The 17,775-nt window shown below is 42.4% G+C and overlaps 3 protein-coding genes across 5 annotated transcripts; 2 read left to right on the top strand and 1 right to left on the bottom strand.

Annotated features, from left to right (window-relative positions):
- Positions 1–31: 31 nt before the first annotated feature.
- Positions 32–3,415, bottom strand: unc-45 (unc-45 myosin chaperone). The gene is made up of 2 exons (XM_011308692.1): positions 3,109–3,415; positions 32–2,885 (listed from the first exon to the last, which is right to left on the bottom strand). Exon 2 carries the CDS (start codon positions 2,882–2,884, stop codon positions 53–55), a length of 2,832 nt encoding a protein of 943 aa, XP_011306994.1. The 5' UTR covers position 2,885; positions 3,109–3,415; the 3' UTR covers positions 32–52.
- Positions 3,416–3,869: 454 nt separating this feature from the next.
- LOC105268864 (nuclear pore complex protein DDB_G0274915 homolog) lies at positions 3,870–9,714 on the top strand. The gene is made up of 2 exons (XM_011308734.1): positions 3,870–4,724; positions 4,811–9,714. Exons 1-2 carry the CDS (start codon positions 3,952–3,954, stop codon positions 8,595–8,597), a joined length of 4,560 nt encoding a protein of 1,519 aa, XP_011307036.1. The 5' UTR covers positions 3,870–3,951; the 3' UTR covers positions 8,598–9,714.
- A 508-nt stretch (positions 9,715–10,222) lies between these two features.
- LOC105268871 (Y-box factor homolog) lies at positions 10,223–17,011 on the top strand. 3 transcript variants are annotated; one of them, XM_011308747.1, is made up of 8 exons: positions 10,223–10,387; positions 11,827–11,890; positions 13,326–13,359; positions 13,443–13,689; positions 13,817–14,166; positions 14,285–14,479; positions 15,007–15,087; positions 15,784–17,011. In XM_011308747.1, the coding sequence occupies exons 1-8, from the start codon at positions 10,324–10,326 to the stop codon at positions 15,826–15,828; spliced, it is 1,080 nt and encodes a 359-aa protein (XP_011307049.1). In that variant the 5' UTR covers positions 10,223–10,323; the 3' UTR covers positions 15,829–17,011. The 3 variants fall into 3 exon arrangements, with proteins under 3 accessions (XP_011307049.1, XP_011307067.1, XP_011307058.1); XM_011308756.1 differs by lacking the exon at positions 14,285–14,479 and having other exon boundaries at positions 10,224–10,387; XM_011308765.1 differs by lacking the exons at positions 14,285–14,479; positions 15,007–15,087.
- Positions 17,012–17,775: the final 764 nt, after the last annotated feature.

The following is a 17,775-nucleotide window of genomic DNA, read 5'->3' on the forward strand; positions in this document are numbered from 1 at the left end:
ACAATAAAAATTTTTCTGTTCCTTACAAATATGGAAGGCACACATCAACTTCTCACTCGACCGAGTCCACTCCTCCCTCATTCTCCACCCTCTGCACATCACCCCGTTCCTCCGGTTGTTTCTCAATGAGTTCCCACTTGGCAGCAGCCTCCAAGGCCCCCTGAGCGATTTCCTTTACCTTAGGATTCTTCACATCCTCACTCTTGGTAATAGCCATCAATATTTCCATAATATCCGTGACAATGACCTTCGTAGCAATTTCTTTGGCACTGCTGATCATATTAACTACAATGACGACGCCCCTGTGTTGGATCTCAGGATTGGGATTACCCAAGAGGAACCTGAGAGTCTCAAGCCAATTCTTCGAGTCAAATATTTTATTACAAGCCTTGATGCTCATCGAGGTGATCATAGCGAGAGCCCCAGACGCAGCAAGACTGGTATCCACATCCTCATCCTCAGAGAGGATGACCAGATACTTGATTCTGTCATTATCACCCTCAAAATATTTGATGGTATCCTCACACATGACGAGATTATTAATGACCTGAGTGGCAGCTCTCTGGAGCATCTCATGCTGCTCGAACATGTACGCCTCGATCTTGGGGAATCCCCCCTCTTTGAGGATGTGCTTCCTGATGGGGTCATTGACTCCAGCGATGTTGCAGAGGGCCATGAGGGCTTCGAAGTTCTCAAGAGCCGAGCACTCGGGATTCAATAAATTGAGAAGAGGTCGTATCACCTCCATGATTCTCTGACCAGGGAAAGCCACTTCAGGGTTAATAGTGATCCCCAGCCTGGCGAGTGCCTGCGAGGCTTGTTTCTTCCCCTTGTCAGTGCCATCGAGGGCCAGAGGTAGGAGAGCCTTGGCCCCTCCCTGCTGCACCACAATCCCCCTGACCTCCTGCTGACTACAAATGGCATTGAACACCCTGGAAATGAGCTCCTTGCTGTTCTGACTGTCAGTCTTGGCCAGAGCTACGAGGGCACTCGTCACCCCAGCCTTCGCCAACAACACCAGACGTCTATTGATGAAGTCTGGGTCGTCGAGCTCGTGTTCCTCGGGAATGTGATGCTTCGCGAATTTCGCCAGCTCCACCATTTCAGGAATCATCTCCTGTTTGTCGTAGGCATTGCAAACGTTCACCAGGGTCGTCACAACCCCATAGAGAACAGATTTGTCTCCAGTTTTTGCTAGTTCTATCATCGCCTTGATGGCCTGCTGGTCCTCCACGAGTTTTTCCTTGACCTCAGCGTCGAAAGTTAGATAGGAAAGACCCTCCACCGCCCATTTCCGCATATCCTTGTCTTTCTTGGGATTGATGAGGAAGCGTCTGCAGGCCTCTGCCAGTTTCTTAGTGGCACCATCAGCAAAAGGTCTGATCGTAGCGTCAGTACCCCCAGATGACCCCAGTTTGCACAAACCAACGAGTGCCCTCACCCTGATGGCATCGTCCTTCGATTGATACAACTTCTTCAGAATGTTCACCCCCTGATTAATAATCGTCGTGGCCTTATCCTTCTTCGAAGCAGCTGCGATTATACACTCGCAGGCGACCTTCTGCTGGAGGATGTCATCAGTATCAGCCATCACGAGAATCATCTGGAGAATGCCATCCCTGGCAACGATGGAGTTTCCCACGTCCAGGGGCCCCAGCAACAATGTAGTAATGGCCACAGTGACTCGAACCTTCGACTCAATGTCTGGGGATAGCAGTTTATCCTTGATGTATTCATCAATCGCCTCACTGAACTTCTGCTTCAACTGATCGTACCACATGTTCTCGTAAATCCTAGCCAGACAGACACTAGTCACGGTCCTCGTAGATGGTGTAATATTCATCGCGGATTCATACTTGTACTCTTCGAGTTCACTGGCTACTTCCATCAATCGTTGAAGTCCCCTGATCTCCACGAGCCTCGCAGCCCAGTTGAGGGCATTGTGGTGAATATTTCTCATGATCAACTCGACAACTGCGTCCCTGGCCAGCCCTGACAGTGTTCTATTCGTCGTAATGAAGACAAGGCACGATAAAATCGTGTCGATCTCAGATTTATACTTCTCACAGAGCTCTTTATCCGGCTTCGCTTCAGGCTTGTTCTCCAAGCCACTGTAGCTGTTTAGCACTGTCTGCATGCAGTGCTGTGCTGCATTAACCCTTTCCTCGGACCTGCTGTTCATCATCTCTAGGAGCCAGGGTATTCCAATCTCCCTGATTATCACTTCTGTCCTCTCGATGTTATTTTTGCATAATTCATCGATCACTCGCACAGCTGCGATGACAATATCATCATTCTTCCCCTCTAGCTTCAGGAGTTTCAGGATTTTTGATACCACTCCCTCCCTGAACATCGCCTCAGCACCGGCTGACTCTCGAGAGAGCACCAGAAGATTATTCATAGCGGTCTCACGCTTATCTTTGTCGGTTTTCATGTCGAATGCCATCTCCAGCATTTGAGAAACTTTGGCACTGGTTCGAGAGTTCTGCTTGTGACGTTCCTGGACTATTTCGAAGAGGTTCGAGAGAATGGACTGGACCGCTTTGTTGGAGGGGTCTGCGTTTATCACGTATCTGGCGTCACGATACGCCTCTTCATAGCGTTCCAGGGCTTCCAGAGCCTGACACCTTCTGAAGAGCGCCTTTGGGTCATTCGGAGTTATCTTCAGGGATTCGTCGCAATCCTTGATCACTTTATCGTAGGACTTCTGCTTCAGGTGTACTGCAGCTCGATTTTTGTAAAACACCGACTTCTCCGGGGTGTCCTCTGGACTCAATTTCAAGGCCGTCGAGTAGTATTCGAGGGCCTCATCGAAATTACCCTTCTGAAACTCCTCATTACCCTTTTCTTTCAATTCTCGTGGAGACAATGTTGATTTCGTCATTCTGTCGGAACCAGAGGAAAATTCTGTTTTAAAATTTTTTTTTTTGACTTCACGAGAATTATAAGTTACGAAAATCAGTGGAAATTTATGGAAAAAGGAAATTGAACGAAGAGGATTTAATTTTTTTAACAGCAAATCTAGGTTAAATTGAGATTCAATATGAAATTCTATTGAATTCGAATCTGAAGAATAATTTCTTCAGCAATGAGAAATGACAGACTCACCTTTATTGTACGAAAAATCAAAACTCGATGACAAAAATTCTTCTGAGAATATTCAATAATTATCGTGTCGATATCGAATTGTTACTGAGCACCTCCACAGATCTCGTTACATTTAAAAGGATTAACGAATATTCTCGATTATGCTAGACACGCCGGGGGTTATTTTTGAGAAAAAGCTTTAGTAATCCTGTGATTGTGAGCTTGAAATGGTATTGAATATCACGATACAGATAGAGTGTTGGGGTTTTTAGGATAAAAATAGAGATTCAGTCGCCCATAGAGTGACGTTTATTTTCGGGCACGTTGACCCCCCACCCGTGCAGTAATATGTAGTACATACACGTGCACTACCGTCCATTTAATTCCATGTAAACAGGATGATGCACTGGTAATTTCTAGAATAAATTAAAAATTTTCCAAAACGCGGAAGTCCATTTACACCTTTAATTTCCCACTTCTATCAATTATAATCTCGAAATCTCTAAAAATGTCAGCATTCCAAGAAAAAGGAAATTGATTTCCCATCTATTTTGCAATAATTCCCGAATGCAGTAATCATAAAAACGGATAATGAACAAACTGATGTCAACTGCAATTAAAAGCCGAGGAGAGTAAAGAATAATTTTGGAGAAATGTAAAAAATTGTGAAACCCATTCAAATGCCGCGGGAAGTTAATGACGAGTGGTAGCCGTGCGCGTATGGCGGGGGGGCTTGAACTGCGTGCGCATTCGTCCTGTTAAAATGGCAGCAGTGTGAAACCTGGCGGTGAAGTTGCGGGTGTTCCGGGTGGCTCTCGTGAATGTGCTGTTTTCAAAAATGGGGAGGTTAACCCACTGATTCCAATGAATAATATGTGGAAACTATCTAACCCCGTCTTTACCGTATCATTAAGTGTGTTAAGTGGGTGCGTCCTGCTGTACACGACGTCAATAGCCCTAATTAGCGTTCTAATTGCCCTGATAATCACGGTGTACGCGTGTGTATCACTCCTCATCGACGAGAGTCTCGTGACACGACACGCGTCGATTCTCCACGCTTACCTGACCACAGCGGGTGGTTATTTTTACGAATTTATAAAAATTATCACATCGCAAACGTCTGGCTACGTTTACCAGCTGTTTCAAGGGTTCAGAGATTTCTACAAAGAGAGAATAACAGACAGAATGGAGCGTCATCGCAGGATCACATACCAGTTGAGCTCTGAGTCACTCAATAGTCCAAGGACACCTGGTGAACTCAAAATTCTCAAGGGGCTCAGTCCCATACCCAAACGGGGAAATGCTCGTATCAGTGAATCGGAGAATAATATCTATGGGATCAGAAAGTCGGAGGCGTATCAGAGTGCCAGAGCCTCTGACAAGGTTACTTCGACACCGATGATCCCGTGGAAGAATCGAGAGCCTCACAATGGAGATATCGGCGGTGACTCAGTCGTGACACAACGATATCTGAAGAAAACCGAGGTTACACAGGCTATTGCCGGAAAGAACGAGGAGGGAAACACCTGGGGCACCTCCATCAGCCCCAAGATTAGACCCAAGGCTGCTGGAGTCAAGGCTGTCCAGACGGTGGCTGGACCTCTTCTTGCGTCCACCAGATACAATATCGATTGCAAGTAAGTCCTATTCTCGATTTTCTGATATTTTTTTTATTAGAAAGTAGAAATATTGATTATGATTATTTATTTATTTAATTTTCCAGGACATACACCGACGTGACATCTCCAGGCTTAACCTCTCGCCTGACGAAATATGCGACAGAAGCTAATACAAAATTGCTGCATTCGCCTTACGGAATGGGTCAATTCCCCAAGGTGAATCTCAACTCAAGTCCAACACCCTTGATAAACTCGAGGACAGGAAAGATGCGACTTCCAGTGACAGTGAGGATTGCACCGCCAGACACCAGGTACTCACCACCAGACAGGCAAAGAGTGATATCTGATATCTGTCAAGAGGCACCACGACCTCCACGTACAGTGGCCCAAGTGTTGCGAGATATGTCCCTTAAGAGGCACGCCTCCACAGAGGACGTGGGAGCTGATCTCATAAAGAAGCAACGAACAGACGGTCTCTACGGTGATGAACTGGAGAATCTCGAGGAGATGACGCAGAAACGAGCGAGGGACGAGTCATCTCGATCAGACGAGGACATTTCCATCGACAACGCGTCTCTGAGACCAGTGAAAAGGACGAAGAAGCCCTCTTGCTACGATATCCTGAATTCCCTGAGTTCCAGTACGAACGTCAACTCAGGGGTTAAGAGAAAAGCCGACATCTCTCGAAGTGGAACCCCAGATCTTGGGAAGCACTTCAAGTCCCTGGAGACTAGTCAAGTTGTGTCAGAATCTTCGAGAGGCGTTACAGACACCCAGAGCGTCGATAAATTGATTAATGAAAGCACTTCCTCGATGGCGAACGTTTCCAGCCCAAGAAATTCATTAACAGGTATCTCTCCGAGGTCCCCAGGGAGACAATCCTCTAAGCAGAGCCCAGAGACACACAAGATCGAGGAGATCTTCAAGGAGGCTAAGAACTCTATGATAGATGTTCCAGCGAAAGTGAAGTTGACTGACCGCCTGTTCATGAGGGAGGAGCCTCAGAATATTGAAAAACTGAAAAGTCTCATTGAGGAGCACAGCTCCTCACCGAAATTCACGAAACACGATACCGAGGAGATTAAAAAATCAGATATAATCAACATGAGGCAGACCAGCGTGAAGGCAAAACTTAAGAGCATGTTCGATGCGATATCGGGCAAGACAGCGAGCACGATAGATCCAAGTGTTGTTATTCAGGCTGAGCCAATAACACCGACGTCTCCCTCCAGGGCCACTCTAAGCTCTTCCACATCCACAACCAACGTTAACACATCTCCAATCTCAACATCAGCTATTGTTCCTATAATTGGGAAAATGAAAACTATGGGAACCCCTGGGAAACACGTGACATTTAATTTGCCTGTGCCCCAGGTGGAAAAGCCTGAGAAAAATGAGGAGATTCAAAAATCTGAGGGCACAGGTTTCTCCTTCGGTGCGAGTGTAATCAGTTCTCCCTCGAGTGCTGAAAAATCTCAGGGTCAAGACAGCAGACTCCTTCCTGTGCCCGCTCAACCAACATCTGCTTCAGCCGCAACTGCAGCATCTACGACATCGAGTATTCAGGGTCTGACGTTCTCACTTGGGGCATCGACCCCAGGAGCCCAGACAGTCTCGCCGATTTCGCAATCGAATGAAAAGGTCCTCCAGCCAGCGAGTACTGTAGCAGCTGGAGCTGCTGGAGGTCCTCTTGGAGTTTCCAAGGTTACGGCGTTGTGCAGCACCTCGACAATAACTACATCCTCGACAGGATCTTCCTCGGGGTCAGCAACATCCGGAAATTCTCTTTTGACGTTCACGACAGCAAAATCCCCTCCGAAGGTTGCAGGATTCACTTTCGGTGCAACATCCACCAGCTCAACAGGGGGAAGCCATCAACTTCCAACCACCAGTGCACCGTCATCAGAATTTAGTTTCGGTTCTAACTCTGGCGCCGGTGCTTCCGCATTTGGAACAACGGCAGCTGTTACGTCAGTTGCTGCATCCACACAATCTACTTTCACTTTCGGAGCTAACAATACGACTCCATCGACTCCATCCTCTGGGTTTTCGTTTGGATCAACTGTAGCACCTGTTATTCCTTCAGGTACATCGACACCGTCTCAGCCCCCTGCAACAACATCGTTGACATTTGGAATTGGTACGTCTGCCTCAGTCCCAACGTTTGGAACCCCTTCAACAACAGCTTCTACATTTGGATCTCTTTCAACAACTGCTTCTGCCTTTGGAGTTCCTTCTACAACAACTCCTACCTTTGGAGCGCCTTCAACAACAGCTCCTGCCTTTGGAGCGCCTTCAACAACAGCTCCAGCCTTCGGAACTCCTTCAACATCAATTTCAACTTTTGGCACTACGCCAACAACAACTCCATCGTTTGGAACACCTTCAGCAGCAGCTCCTGCTTTTGGAACACCTTCAACAGTACCGTCTGCTTTTGGAACCCTTTCAACAGCAGCTCCTGCTTTTGGAACCTCTTCAACAACGACGCCTGCCTTCGGAGCCCCAACAACAATAACTGCCTTTGGAACTCCTTCAACGGCAGTTTCAGCAACGACTCCAACCTTCAGTGCACTTTCAACCACAACTCCAGCTTTTGGAACCCCTTCAAACACAACTCAAACCTTTGGAGCCCCTTCAACCACAACTCCAGCTTTTGGAACCCCTTCAACCACAACTCCAGCGTTTGGAGCGCCTTCAACCACAACTCCAGCTTTTGGAACCCCTTCGAACACAACTCCAGCCTTTGGAGCCCCTTCAACCACAACCCCAGCTTTTGGAACCCCTTCAAACACAACTCCAGCCTTCGGAGCCCCTTCAACCACAACTCCAGCTTTTGGAACTCCTTCAACCACAACTCCAGCCTTTGGAACCCCTTCAACCACAACTCCAGCCTTTGGAGCCCCTTCAACAACGACTTCCACCTTCGGTCAATCCACCTCAGCCTCTCTATTCGGTACCCAACCATCGGCTTTCTCCTCAACATCAACTACAACAGCTCTCAGCTTCGGAGCCCCCAAAACTATAGCGAGCACGGCCACCAGTTTATTCAATGGAACCAGTACCACACCGTCAACATCCAGCTCCATGTTCAGTGGCTTTGGTCAATCAAAACCACCACCAGCATTCAATGCCACCACAACAACCGCCCCTGGATTTGCCGGATCAACCACTACAAGTTTTGGGAGCTCCTCATTATTCAGTGGACAGCCCACAACGACCACTGGATTTGTAGTTAATAATCCAACAACGACAGCCTTTGGGCAAGCGTCTTCAGGATTTGGAGCCACTACAGCCGCTCCAGCTTTCGGTGCCTCAGGCTTTGGTGGACAGAGCACCACCTCCAGTTTCACGGGAACTCCAGCATTTGGAGCTGCAACAACTGCACCACCAGCTTTTCCCACTGGCACGACTTCTACTGGATTCGGCACGTCGACTTCTGGATTTGGAACCTCCACGACAGCTCCTCCAGCATTTGGAAATGCCAACAGCAGTTTCACTGGGTTCGGAGCACCCACAACTTCCAGTACTGCAGCTGTCTCACCATTTGGAGGGGCCAATTCAGGTTTTGGAGGAACGGGGCCTAGTACTGGATCTACTGGAGGATTTTCCTTTGGAGCCAGTGCTGGAACTCCTGCCACCACTCAGGCGACACAGAGTGGTATTTTCTCGTTTGGAGCCAGCAGTAATAGTACTGGATTCCAGTTTAATGGAAATACTGCTCCCCAGACTGGAGCATTCAATTTCAGTGGATCAGCAACACCTACTTCTCTAAGTGTTCCATCGTTTTCTCCAGCTCCAGGCTTTAGCTCAGGTGGAAACATGTTCAGCATCGGGTCGGGGTCAGTCGCTCCTCGATCAAGGGCCACACGTCAGGGCAGACGACACAGATGATGGAGAATGTAAAATTAAATCAATTAACATCTGCATTTCACTGTTTAAGAAATCAATAGTGAAGTTGTCGAAGAAGATAAGCTCTTCCATCGGATTTTTTTTTTTGAAAATATTTTCGAACCCAGGGGAGATAGAGGAATTCATGCCATCACCTTTTTTTGTGTAGCCTGTTGAGGGCGAAGAAAAAGGTTCTCATCGAATTTACACTATCTTCTGCAGGTTTGAAGATATTAACAAAAAATCAAAGTGCTCAGTGGATTTATCTCTTTTTACTACTTCGCTACTGAAATAGGAATAGGATTTATAATAATTGAGTACTTCAAGTGGTGAGAAAAATGGGAAATGGTCGAACTCACTGGAGTACTTGTTACTCTGTTTTTTCTTCGTTTCAAAATAATGATAAAATTATGAAAAGTTGATTGTGACTCGACTCGATGACGTTTTGAGATGATTCGTAATTAATTGTATCGAATAGTCTCGATTTAGGTGAAAATTTTTAATTAATTCATGTACATGACTGTTGCTCAAGCAATTTTATATTATTCCACGTGCATTATTCGAGTCACAACTACTTTAGAATGGACTGTTTAACTCGTAATAAATATAAAAATTCCAATGACACTTGGCTAGCGTGAACATTGAGTTTTTTTGGCAGGGGTAGTTGAATTTCGAGGCTTTATATTGAATAAAATAGGGAACGTTTTGTACGTAAAGAGAATTCAAGGTATTGGAGCAATGTCGGTAGCGGTAAGACGTCTCCATTAATCATTATTAAGGTAATAATCATTAATCATGAATTTTTGGTTGATGGTTGTCTTCTTTTTTTGTCTGGATTCCTTCAACAGACACTGAAGTTGAATAACGAATAAAGGGCCCCACATCCAGTGGTGGAAGAATAAAAAATGTATCTCAAAACTTGTACAGAATTTAGTTATATTAGAAATACCGAAATAATAAACTACGAATTCTCATTTTCTGAGGGATTTACCATGAACCTAAGATCATTCATTCGATTTCAGTTATAAAAAAATAGGGGATTGAATCGAATTATCTAGAGAAATGTATAGTGGTCAGTTTTTATTGGTTGTAATGAAGCTCAGTAATAAAAATATTCTGATAAAGCAATCAATCTCCTGGACTTAATGAATTCAATCGTATTTCACTCAAATAATTTTCTTTCATCTTTCATCATCTTCCCAAATCTCAATTTCTCTAAAAAAAAAAACCATTGATTTAAAAAATATTCCGCCAAAATATTAAAAGCCCTATTTCCGGCCTAATGAAAGACCTCCAAAAAACTGATTAAACTCCTTAAACTAATCAAAATATTTATTTGAAGAAAAATAATCTTTTAGGTAATGAATTTGTAAAAATGATTTTTAAAGGATTTCTCAAAATTGGCGGCACTCATGCAAAAAAAGGAAAAAAGACAAACGAATGGCGCTGCAGCCCCCGGTGGGCAGAAACGTTTAGCCTGTAGAGCCTGCAGCGCCTATAGGTTCTATAGCCAACAATAAAATAAATCCGGATCGCCGATTGGCGAATGCACCTGAAGCAAGAGTGGCATTCACCAATAGAATTTGTCGTACCAAAAGTGGAGTGTTTGGTACGGTCGCCTGGTTGCCGCAGCCATGTTGGGAACATTAGAAGGTAACCAACAGTACAACCAGAAGGACGGGAACATCTAGGTACGGCAGCGGCGTGTCTAACACCTAACACCACCACCATGGCTGACCCGGAAAAACAGCCCGATCAACCTAAGGCTAACCAGCAAGCTAAATTGGTCATCGGTGAGTAATCTACTAATTAATATCATCGACCACCCCCAACAGACCATCCCCCCTGAACTCCATCCTCTGTTCCAATTTCGCACATCAATTTTCACTCGTAATGGCGCCCAATTTACGCTCGCACCATGTGGCCGGTGTGCCGGGATAATCCACCATTATTTCATCGATTCACAACTACCTTCGGCGGAAAAATCATCTAGCATTTCGACAAATTTTATGTACACCCTGAGAATTCTCTCCGGAGGTTCATTCCTATAATTTTGCAACTTTTTTTTTTGCCCCCACGTTGTGACGCAGAGACGCGACTAATTTGGAAGCCAATCGGTGCAACCTATCGCAAATTTTAGGTCTATACATTTTTCCCCATTTATTTTTATCCAGTTGATGGCTTAAGGTGATATTAAGGGAAATATTTGGGCCTTCCGGGGGGTTTTTTTTTTTAGACTTTTTTGTTTTTTAGGGATTGGGAGATCTGTGTCAGTGATTTTTTTTCTGGAGAGAATGCGTCTCTGCTTCAAAATTTTCATGGGTAACAAGCGACTCCGAAAGTAAAATGCCGGGGAGGCAATCTATTGTTCTCTGGAGAGGCGAAAACCATGCGATTTTTGCAGCCACATTTCTAACCTCAAAGTATTTATTTATTCATAACGATTAGAGTCTGGGGTTTTGGAGGCATCGAGCAGACGAAGTTTAATTTATCATTTCATGTGAAGCTGTTTTTTTTTTATTTCAATCAATTTTGTCGGCGTCAAATGTTTTCTTCATTTGTTTGTTGGTGAAATTTTTTACTGCACATTGAAAAATCTTTGGTGATCGGTGGAACAGGTATTTCAAGTGTTACAGGACGATCGGTGGATATAACTGGATTAATCTCTGTTTGCTCATTTATTAATTTTAGAGGCAACTAATCCGATTGTATTTGGGGGATTAATCTGACCTGAAGCCAATAATCCTTCAATAACATATCTAACTCTGTGGAATCTGGATTTTGCGAGTCGATAGTAAACAGTTCGATTATTATGATTTGAGAGAATCAAATAGAGAATTAAGGGAGTTCGTAGGATTTATCATTGACAATGGAGCGATTGATTTCCTTAATTCGTCGAATTTCAATTCTGCAAATTGTAAAATTTCCTCACTTCGATAATCAATCACTCATATATTATTTATTGCATTATTTACTATTTATTATTCATAGGAGATAATATTTTTGGGTTATCTCCGACCACATAAAACTCGCCAGCACTCCTTTATCAGTGTCCTACATTCGGAAAAGAAAATAAAAAAAAGGCATTTCACGTAACCATCGCCCTTTCGTTACGAAATATTCTTTCAATACCAAAGAACTTCTTGACGGTCTCGTTTATTTCCACGTTTTATTTTTATTATTCAATTAGGGAAATGTCGCCTGTAATTTCTCAAATTCTTTATCCTTCCAGCTACCAAAGTGACCGGGACTGTGAAGTGGTTCAACGTAAAGAGCGGCTATGGGTTCATCAACAGGTCAGTCTCATTGATTCCTTTTTATTGATTTTTTTTTCCATATCTACGTGCCCTACAATTACTGTTATTATCCTCGTATTGGGTGTCACTCAGATAACATCGAGCATTAAACGAACAGATGAACAATTCATATTTCTACACTTGAAAACTGCAGTCTTGCAATTTAAATGTTATTTGTGGGTCTCCATTCACCTGGCAAATTTCCAATAACATTCCCACCGATTCGACCCGTAATTTGTGATGCCCACTGCGTTCCATAACTTCAACACTCGATAATCACCCGGCGAACATTCCAGAAAAAATATTTTTTAAAGAGCCCTAACAGCAAAAAAAAAGCTCTAGAACTCCTCTCATCGTCAGTCAAACTTTCCTCCCATAATGCAGAGCCGATGGATTCAGAATGCACTTGAACCTCCGTCCGCACAATGAAAATATCAATTGTGAATCACTCCGCCGAACAAAACCAACTTTATCCCCTGAATTTTCAGTTTATCCCCTGCCCCAACAGTCATCTCTCCTCCCCTGGCGTGAAAACTCATTTGAAAAATAATTATAGCTCTTCATTCAATACTCAACCGCAATAAGTCTGAAGCCCCACTGCTTAAAAAACTGAAGCACGCAATGGACGAAGCCCTGGCCAAGTTAAATGCCCGGTAATTAGGGACATTGATTAAACCTAGCACAATCCATTTAACGCAATTCCCTCCGAAAAACTGAAATTGCCAAATTTAATTACACCAAAAATCTCGTGATTTATACCATCAATTTTGAAAAAAAATCTACACATTTTCGAAAATTAAAAAAAATAACCGGAAGATATTGAGGTGCAGTCCTGACGTGGAGCGAGTTGATGAAGGGCTGTGAGGGGAGGGATTGGGGTTGAGGTGGGATGAGCGCATGTCGACATCAGTACCACTGAATCCTAGCAGCTGTGGAACTAGCACCATTATTTTCTGTGTAACGTAGGATGTAGCGTCAGTTCAATGACCTTCCAACTCCGTGCTTTGCTCCACAGCTTCATAGGATACAGATATATATATATATATATGTACACGGGAACACAGTTATATTGAGAGGGTCGCAATTCGCTGTTGACATGAAGGGAGACGCCTATTTAATACTATTTCTTCCAGGGATTCCAGACTACAACCTTTACAAGCAAAAAAAAAATACCCTTTTCCGACTACTCCACTCTATAATATTTTTGAAATCCTCATTGAATTTATTTTAACTTCAGAGAGATGAATATTCGTAGGAAAGGCAAGAGTTCTGTGGGATTTGTGTTTATTTTTCGTTTGAGGTTCCAGCAGAAACCCGCAAGTCTCTTATGATTTAAAATTAGTTTCGTATGTTCTTTCCGAATTTGGAGATGGCTGGAGTGTATGACTTTGAGATAATTATTTATAAACAAGTTTTCCTTCTATTTATGTTCCAGGAATGACATCAAGGAAGACGTATTCGTCCATCAAGTGAGTGCTATAATTTTATAATAATAAAATTATTATAAGAACTTGTTTTTATTGAATTCTCATGATTCATCATCGTTAAACAGTCAGCCATCGTGAAGAACAACCCAAAGAAGGCTGTAAGGAGCGTGGGTGATGGTGAAGTAGTGGAGTTTGACGTGGTGATCGGTGAGAAGGGCCACGAAGCAGCAAATGTCACTGGACCAGATGGTGAACCTGTCAAGGGTTCACCATATGCTGCTGACAAGCGTCGTGGTTACAGAGCATGGTACTACCGACAGCGTGGGGCCTCAAGACCCCAACGCCGAGGCCCACGAGAAGGTCAACACGATGGTCAGTACCTAATTAATTATTATAATTGAAAATTACCAATAATTTATGGCTTTTCTATGAATAATTTATAATGAATATAAATATAAATGAGTGAAAACACTATCTAAATTCATAATTTCATGATCAGACGATCAAACGTCCTCAGGTGAGGCTAAACAAGGTCCTGATGAAGCCCAGCAGAACGAAGGGGGTGGCCAGAGACGTTATCGGCCACGAAGACAGAATTTCGAGGGTGGTTACTACCGTGGACGAAGATCTGGGCCACCCCAAAATCAAGGTGAAAACGGTGGTGATGCCGGTGATAATCGATACGAAAAGGGTGAACAGGGGGGTGAAGGTGGACAGGGAGGTGCACCAGCACGTGGTGGACGAGGTGGACGTGGGGGTTCACGTGGACGTCGTTTCTTCCGTGGTAATAATTTTCGCAGGGGAAGGGGGTCAGGCGCTATGAGACTACACAGAGAAGGCTTCAATCAGGTTGGTTAATCAATAATGAATCATTGATAATCCTGATAAGAAATAAATCTTGTCATCAGTGTCTTGCCTCTCCACTTTGTCATAAATATTATCACGTCCTCGATACGTAATTCACCAGGTGAGTGATCGTGAGGACGGGGCTGGCGAAGGATGCCACCTGGTGCAACGTACACGACTAAAATCCATCCAATCCAATCCCCTTGATGCACGATACGTTGACAAAGAGAATATTCAGCCTTATCCCAATTTTCAATCCCAAACGTCACGTCCTGGAAAAAAAACTTCTGACGATGGTGACTGTGTTCGTTTAAAGGTTTATGAGGTTTTATTGCTCTTTTCATTGATGCAAGTTTTGAGGATTTTATTTGTAAATTCAGGGGAGGCCATCATGAGGTTTTTTATTTGACGCAAGATTCTGAAATATTATTTCATTGCGAATATGCATTTGTTGAGGGGACAGAATGAGTTTGAAGTTGCCTTGGAGAACATTCAAATTTTTATTGCACTTCAAATTAAATTCATTCAAGGCACCAAATTTTTTTGATTAAATTTTTTCTTAATAATAATTATGAATTGAGCTTGAATGTCGGGAGGTTTGATATTTAAGTGATTTATTTCACGAATTAGCTTCGATAAATCAATTAATAGGTAAATAACTGAGATCACAGTTCACAAAAATTCCACCAATTGTCCCTCTCCCTTGTATGTGCAAATCAGTAGCTGAATACAACTATCTTCATTTTCCCTCGATTTTATTTTAATCCTCATTTCATTTTCAAACATAAATCAGTGTAGAATTTAGACGACACTTTTTGCACGTTTTCTTTGTACTATTTGTAGCAGGAGCAGAAGTCAGGCGGGAAACAGGGCCAGGATGCACGTAAAGATCAGGATGCACCAGCCGCTGCCCCTGCTCCTCAGGTAAATTTATTTTCTTTCGTTCTTTTTCTCCTCTCTTCGGTTTTTTTACTTTTTTTTTCAAGCACTTCATTCTTTTTCTCTTTAACCTGAAGAAATTTACCACTTGCCTTTCATTAAAAAGTAGAGAATAATCCGCATGATGAGTTGGTTGATTGCTACTCTTTCCTCATTAATGTAGTAATTACTGAGACTGGGAGTAGTTCAGTGTCGAGTGGATTAAATCATCTAAAAAGCTTGGTTTGCTATTTCGAGGGGACAACCAGAGAACGACCCATGGGGACGTGTATACGTCATATTCCACTCTTATTTATCCACACCTTCACTGACTTGAATTTTCCATTCTCTCGTTGAAGCCCTTAATTTAATTTCTTTCACGTTGGTAGCTTTGAATTTTGCTTAATGGAAATAATTTAAATGAAAAAGTTTCACTCGTAAGGACTGCAATTTCCTCGATAGCAATTTATCATTTTTCAAGTGACTAATGAATTTTTCCTCTCGAGATTTCCCACTCGATTCAATATGGATCAAATTCCGAACATCGGAAATTCATATAACAATGCCATTAATTGAAACAATAATTAAAAATCCCTCTGTTCCCCCAATGTTAACAATTAACCGCTGACAAAAATATTGAAATACCCCGGAGTAATCGATACTTCAACCAATTAAAATTCCATGTTTCTCATGATTTTACAGGAGAGCCAGCTCGTCATCAACATCACCCCGGAGAGCATTGCTTAACAACAATAACCGCTACCACCACGTACCAACACTCCTCAACAGAAAAAAAATGAAAAAAAAAAATATATACAACCAATAAACAATATAACACCAACACCAGTTATACACTGAATAAGCAGCGGCATCTCAACATCACGAATCATAAGCAGCAGCAACATTAACTACCAACCTATATAACGAAGAGAAAAAATTTACAAAAAATTAAACCATAAAGAAAACTTGACATACCAGCAGAAGCACACCCCCCCCCCCCCCCCCCCAAAAAAAAAAGCAAGTTAAAGGGTTGCAAGGTATGTAAAGAGCAAGAAAGCAAACACCTGAGGTGATAATCGCGTGGCGTAACACAATGGTAATGTCTAATTGCATAATCATTATCTGTGAAATCAAGAAATACGTAGAAATAGGGTGCGAAATGACTTACGGCATCCGGAGAAGTTTAATGACCTCAAATCAGTCGAAATAAAAAACAAAATTAGCAGAGCATCGAAAGAAATCCCAGATAATCAAAGAAGGAATAATGGTTTTTCCATTCGTTATCGTTTATTTTTCTCCTCTACAATTAGCGTTCTGTTGTGTTGAATGATTAGGTTTTTTATTCTCCGTTTATAACCGACAAATGGGATACAAATTGAAAAAAAAAATATTGAGATGAAAAACCGATGAAAAATTCTCTTATCACAATACAATAAAAATTAAATAAATTACGTTTTGTGCGGAAAAATCATTGTAGCGGTAAAAATATATATGCGCGACTCAATTGTATTTTTTTTTTTTTTAATAAATCGTTGATTAATCAACGCAGTGACGACCCCTGGTGGGTCCCGCACTTGACGAAATTATTGATTGGCATAAACGTTGTTTACCCGTTGGACAATCAGAATATCCGATGATACCCCGTGGCCAGCTAAAACCAATCCTCTGTATGCAGTTTCTACTTGGGAGCAGCCAATGTTCGAGCTTTCATTAATTTACCATTTAAATACCACTGGGTATCATTGTTTACCTGTAGACTTGATTGACTATTCAATCACGATCTGTCAAGAGAGTAACATGTATTGAAAATTGAACATAAAAAAGGAGAATGAGAGAATTTATACATTTTTGCATGGAGTACGTTTTTTTTTTAAATTTTAGTTTGTAGAAACGTCACGAAATAAATGGAATCTGAAAGCTTTTTCGATAACAACTGGTGATTATTTATTCGGTAACTCTTCAAAATTCATTCTAGAGAGATCTACATTTTGCAGATAATTGCATTCTATTTTCCTGCTTTTTTTATCTACAGACGTCTTGACGTCTCTTAATTTTTCTACAATCAGAGGATTTTGATAACTTTTTGTCTTGTGGTCATCCCTTTTTATTTGAAACTATGTGAACATTAAACTTTGATGAAGGAGGATTACGAGTGGATGCATAATACCCAGAATAGCCACAACGTGCGAGAATGATTGAACATTTAGTTGAGACTCGCGATTACGTTACATCAGTGATTGATAATTTTTTGATGAAAATTTTCTACATTACTGTAATATTCTCCTGATGAGCCGTCGATGAAGGGTATTACCATGATAAATTGCTCAAACAGGGAGATAAATCCAATCAATTCGATGATTACCGTAACCGCGTGGTCCAACACGATGCACCGTAGATGAGAACCATTAATAATTACGAAGTAAACATTATGAATAAAAAAAGTAATCAGGCTTGCATGAGAATGTTTAAGGGGGATACATTTAATGAGGAAGGGAGTTGTAATACTGACTGCGAAAAAAAAAAGTACAATGCATGTGTTGACTGAAATCTAATGCTATGAGGAAATAATGTCGGTTAATACGTATCTGAACTAGCGACCCATCGATTTATCAGCCAGTATCTCCATGTCCAGCGTGTGGCGTTAAACAAGTTTTTCCTTTTTTGTGATAAAAGAGAGGCTGGAGGTAGGATTGA

This window comes from Fopius arisanus, unplaced genomic scaffold (genome assembly GCF_000806365.1).
Source record: "Fopius arisanus strain USDA-PBARC FA_bdor unplaced genomic scaffold, ASM80636v1 scaffold00003, whole genome shotgun sequence".
In the NCBI taxonomy this organism is placed as follows: Eukaryota; Metazoa; Arthropoda; class Insecta; order Hymenoptera; family Braconidae; genus Fopius; species Fopius arisanus.

Coding starts and splice junctions, on each gene's coding strand:
- unc-45 (XM_011308692.1), bottom strand. CDS start 2,884: ATGACGAAATCAACATTGTCTCCACGAGAATTGAAAGAAAAGGGTAAT.
- LOC105268871 (XM_011308747.1), top strand. CDS start 10,324: ATGGCTGACCCGGAAAAACAGCCCGATCAACCTAAGGCTAACCAGCAA. Junction 13,360..13,442: donor AAGACGTATTCGTCCATCAA/GTGAGTGCTATA, acceptor ATCGTTAAACAG/TCAGCCATCGTGAAGAACAA. Junction 14,167..14,284: donor ACAGAGAAGGCTTCAATCAG/GTTGGTTAATCA, acceptor GTAATTCACCAG/GTGAGTGATCGTGAGGACGG.
- LOC105268864 (XM_011308734.1), top strand. CDS start 3,952: ATGAATAATATGTGGAAACTATCTAACCCCGTCTTTACCGTATCATTA. Junction 4,725..4,810: donor AGATACAATATCGATTGCAA/GTAAGTCCTATT, acceptor TTAATTTTCCAG/GACATACACCGACGTGACAT.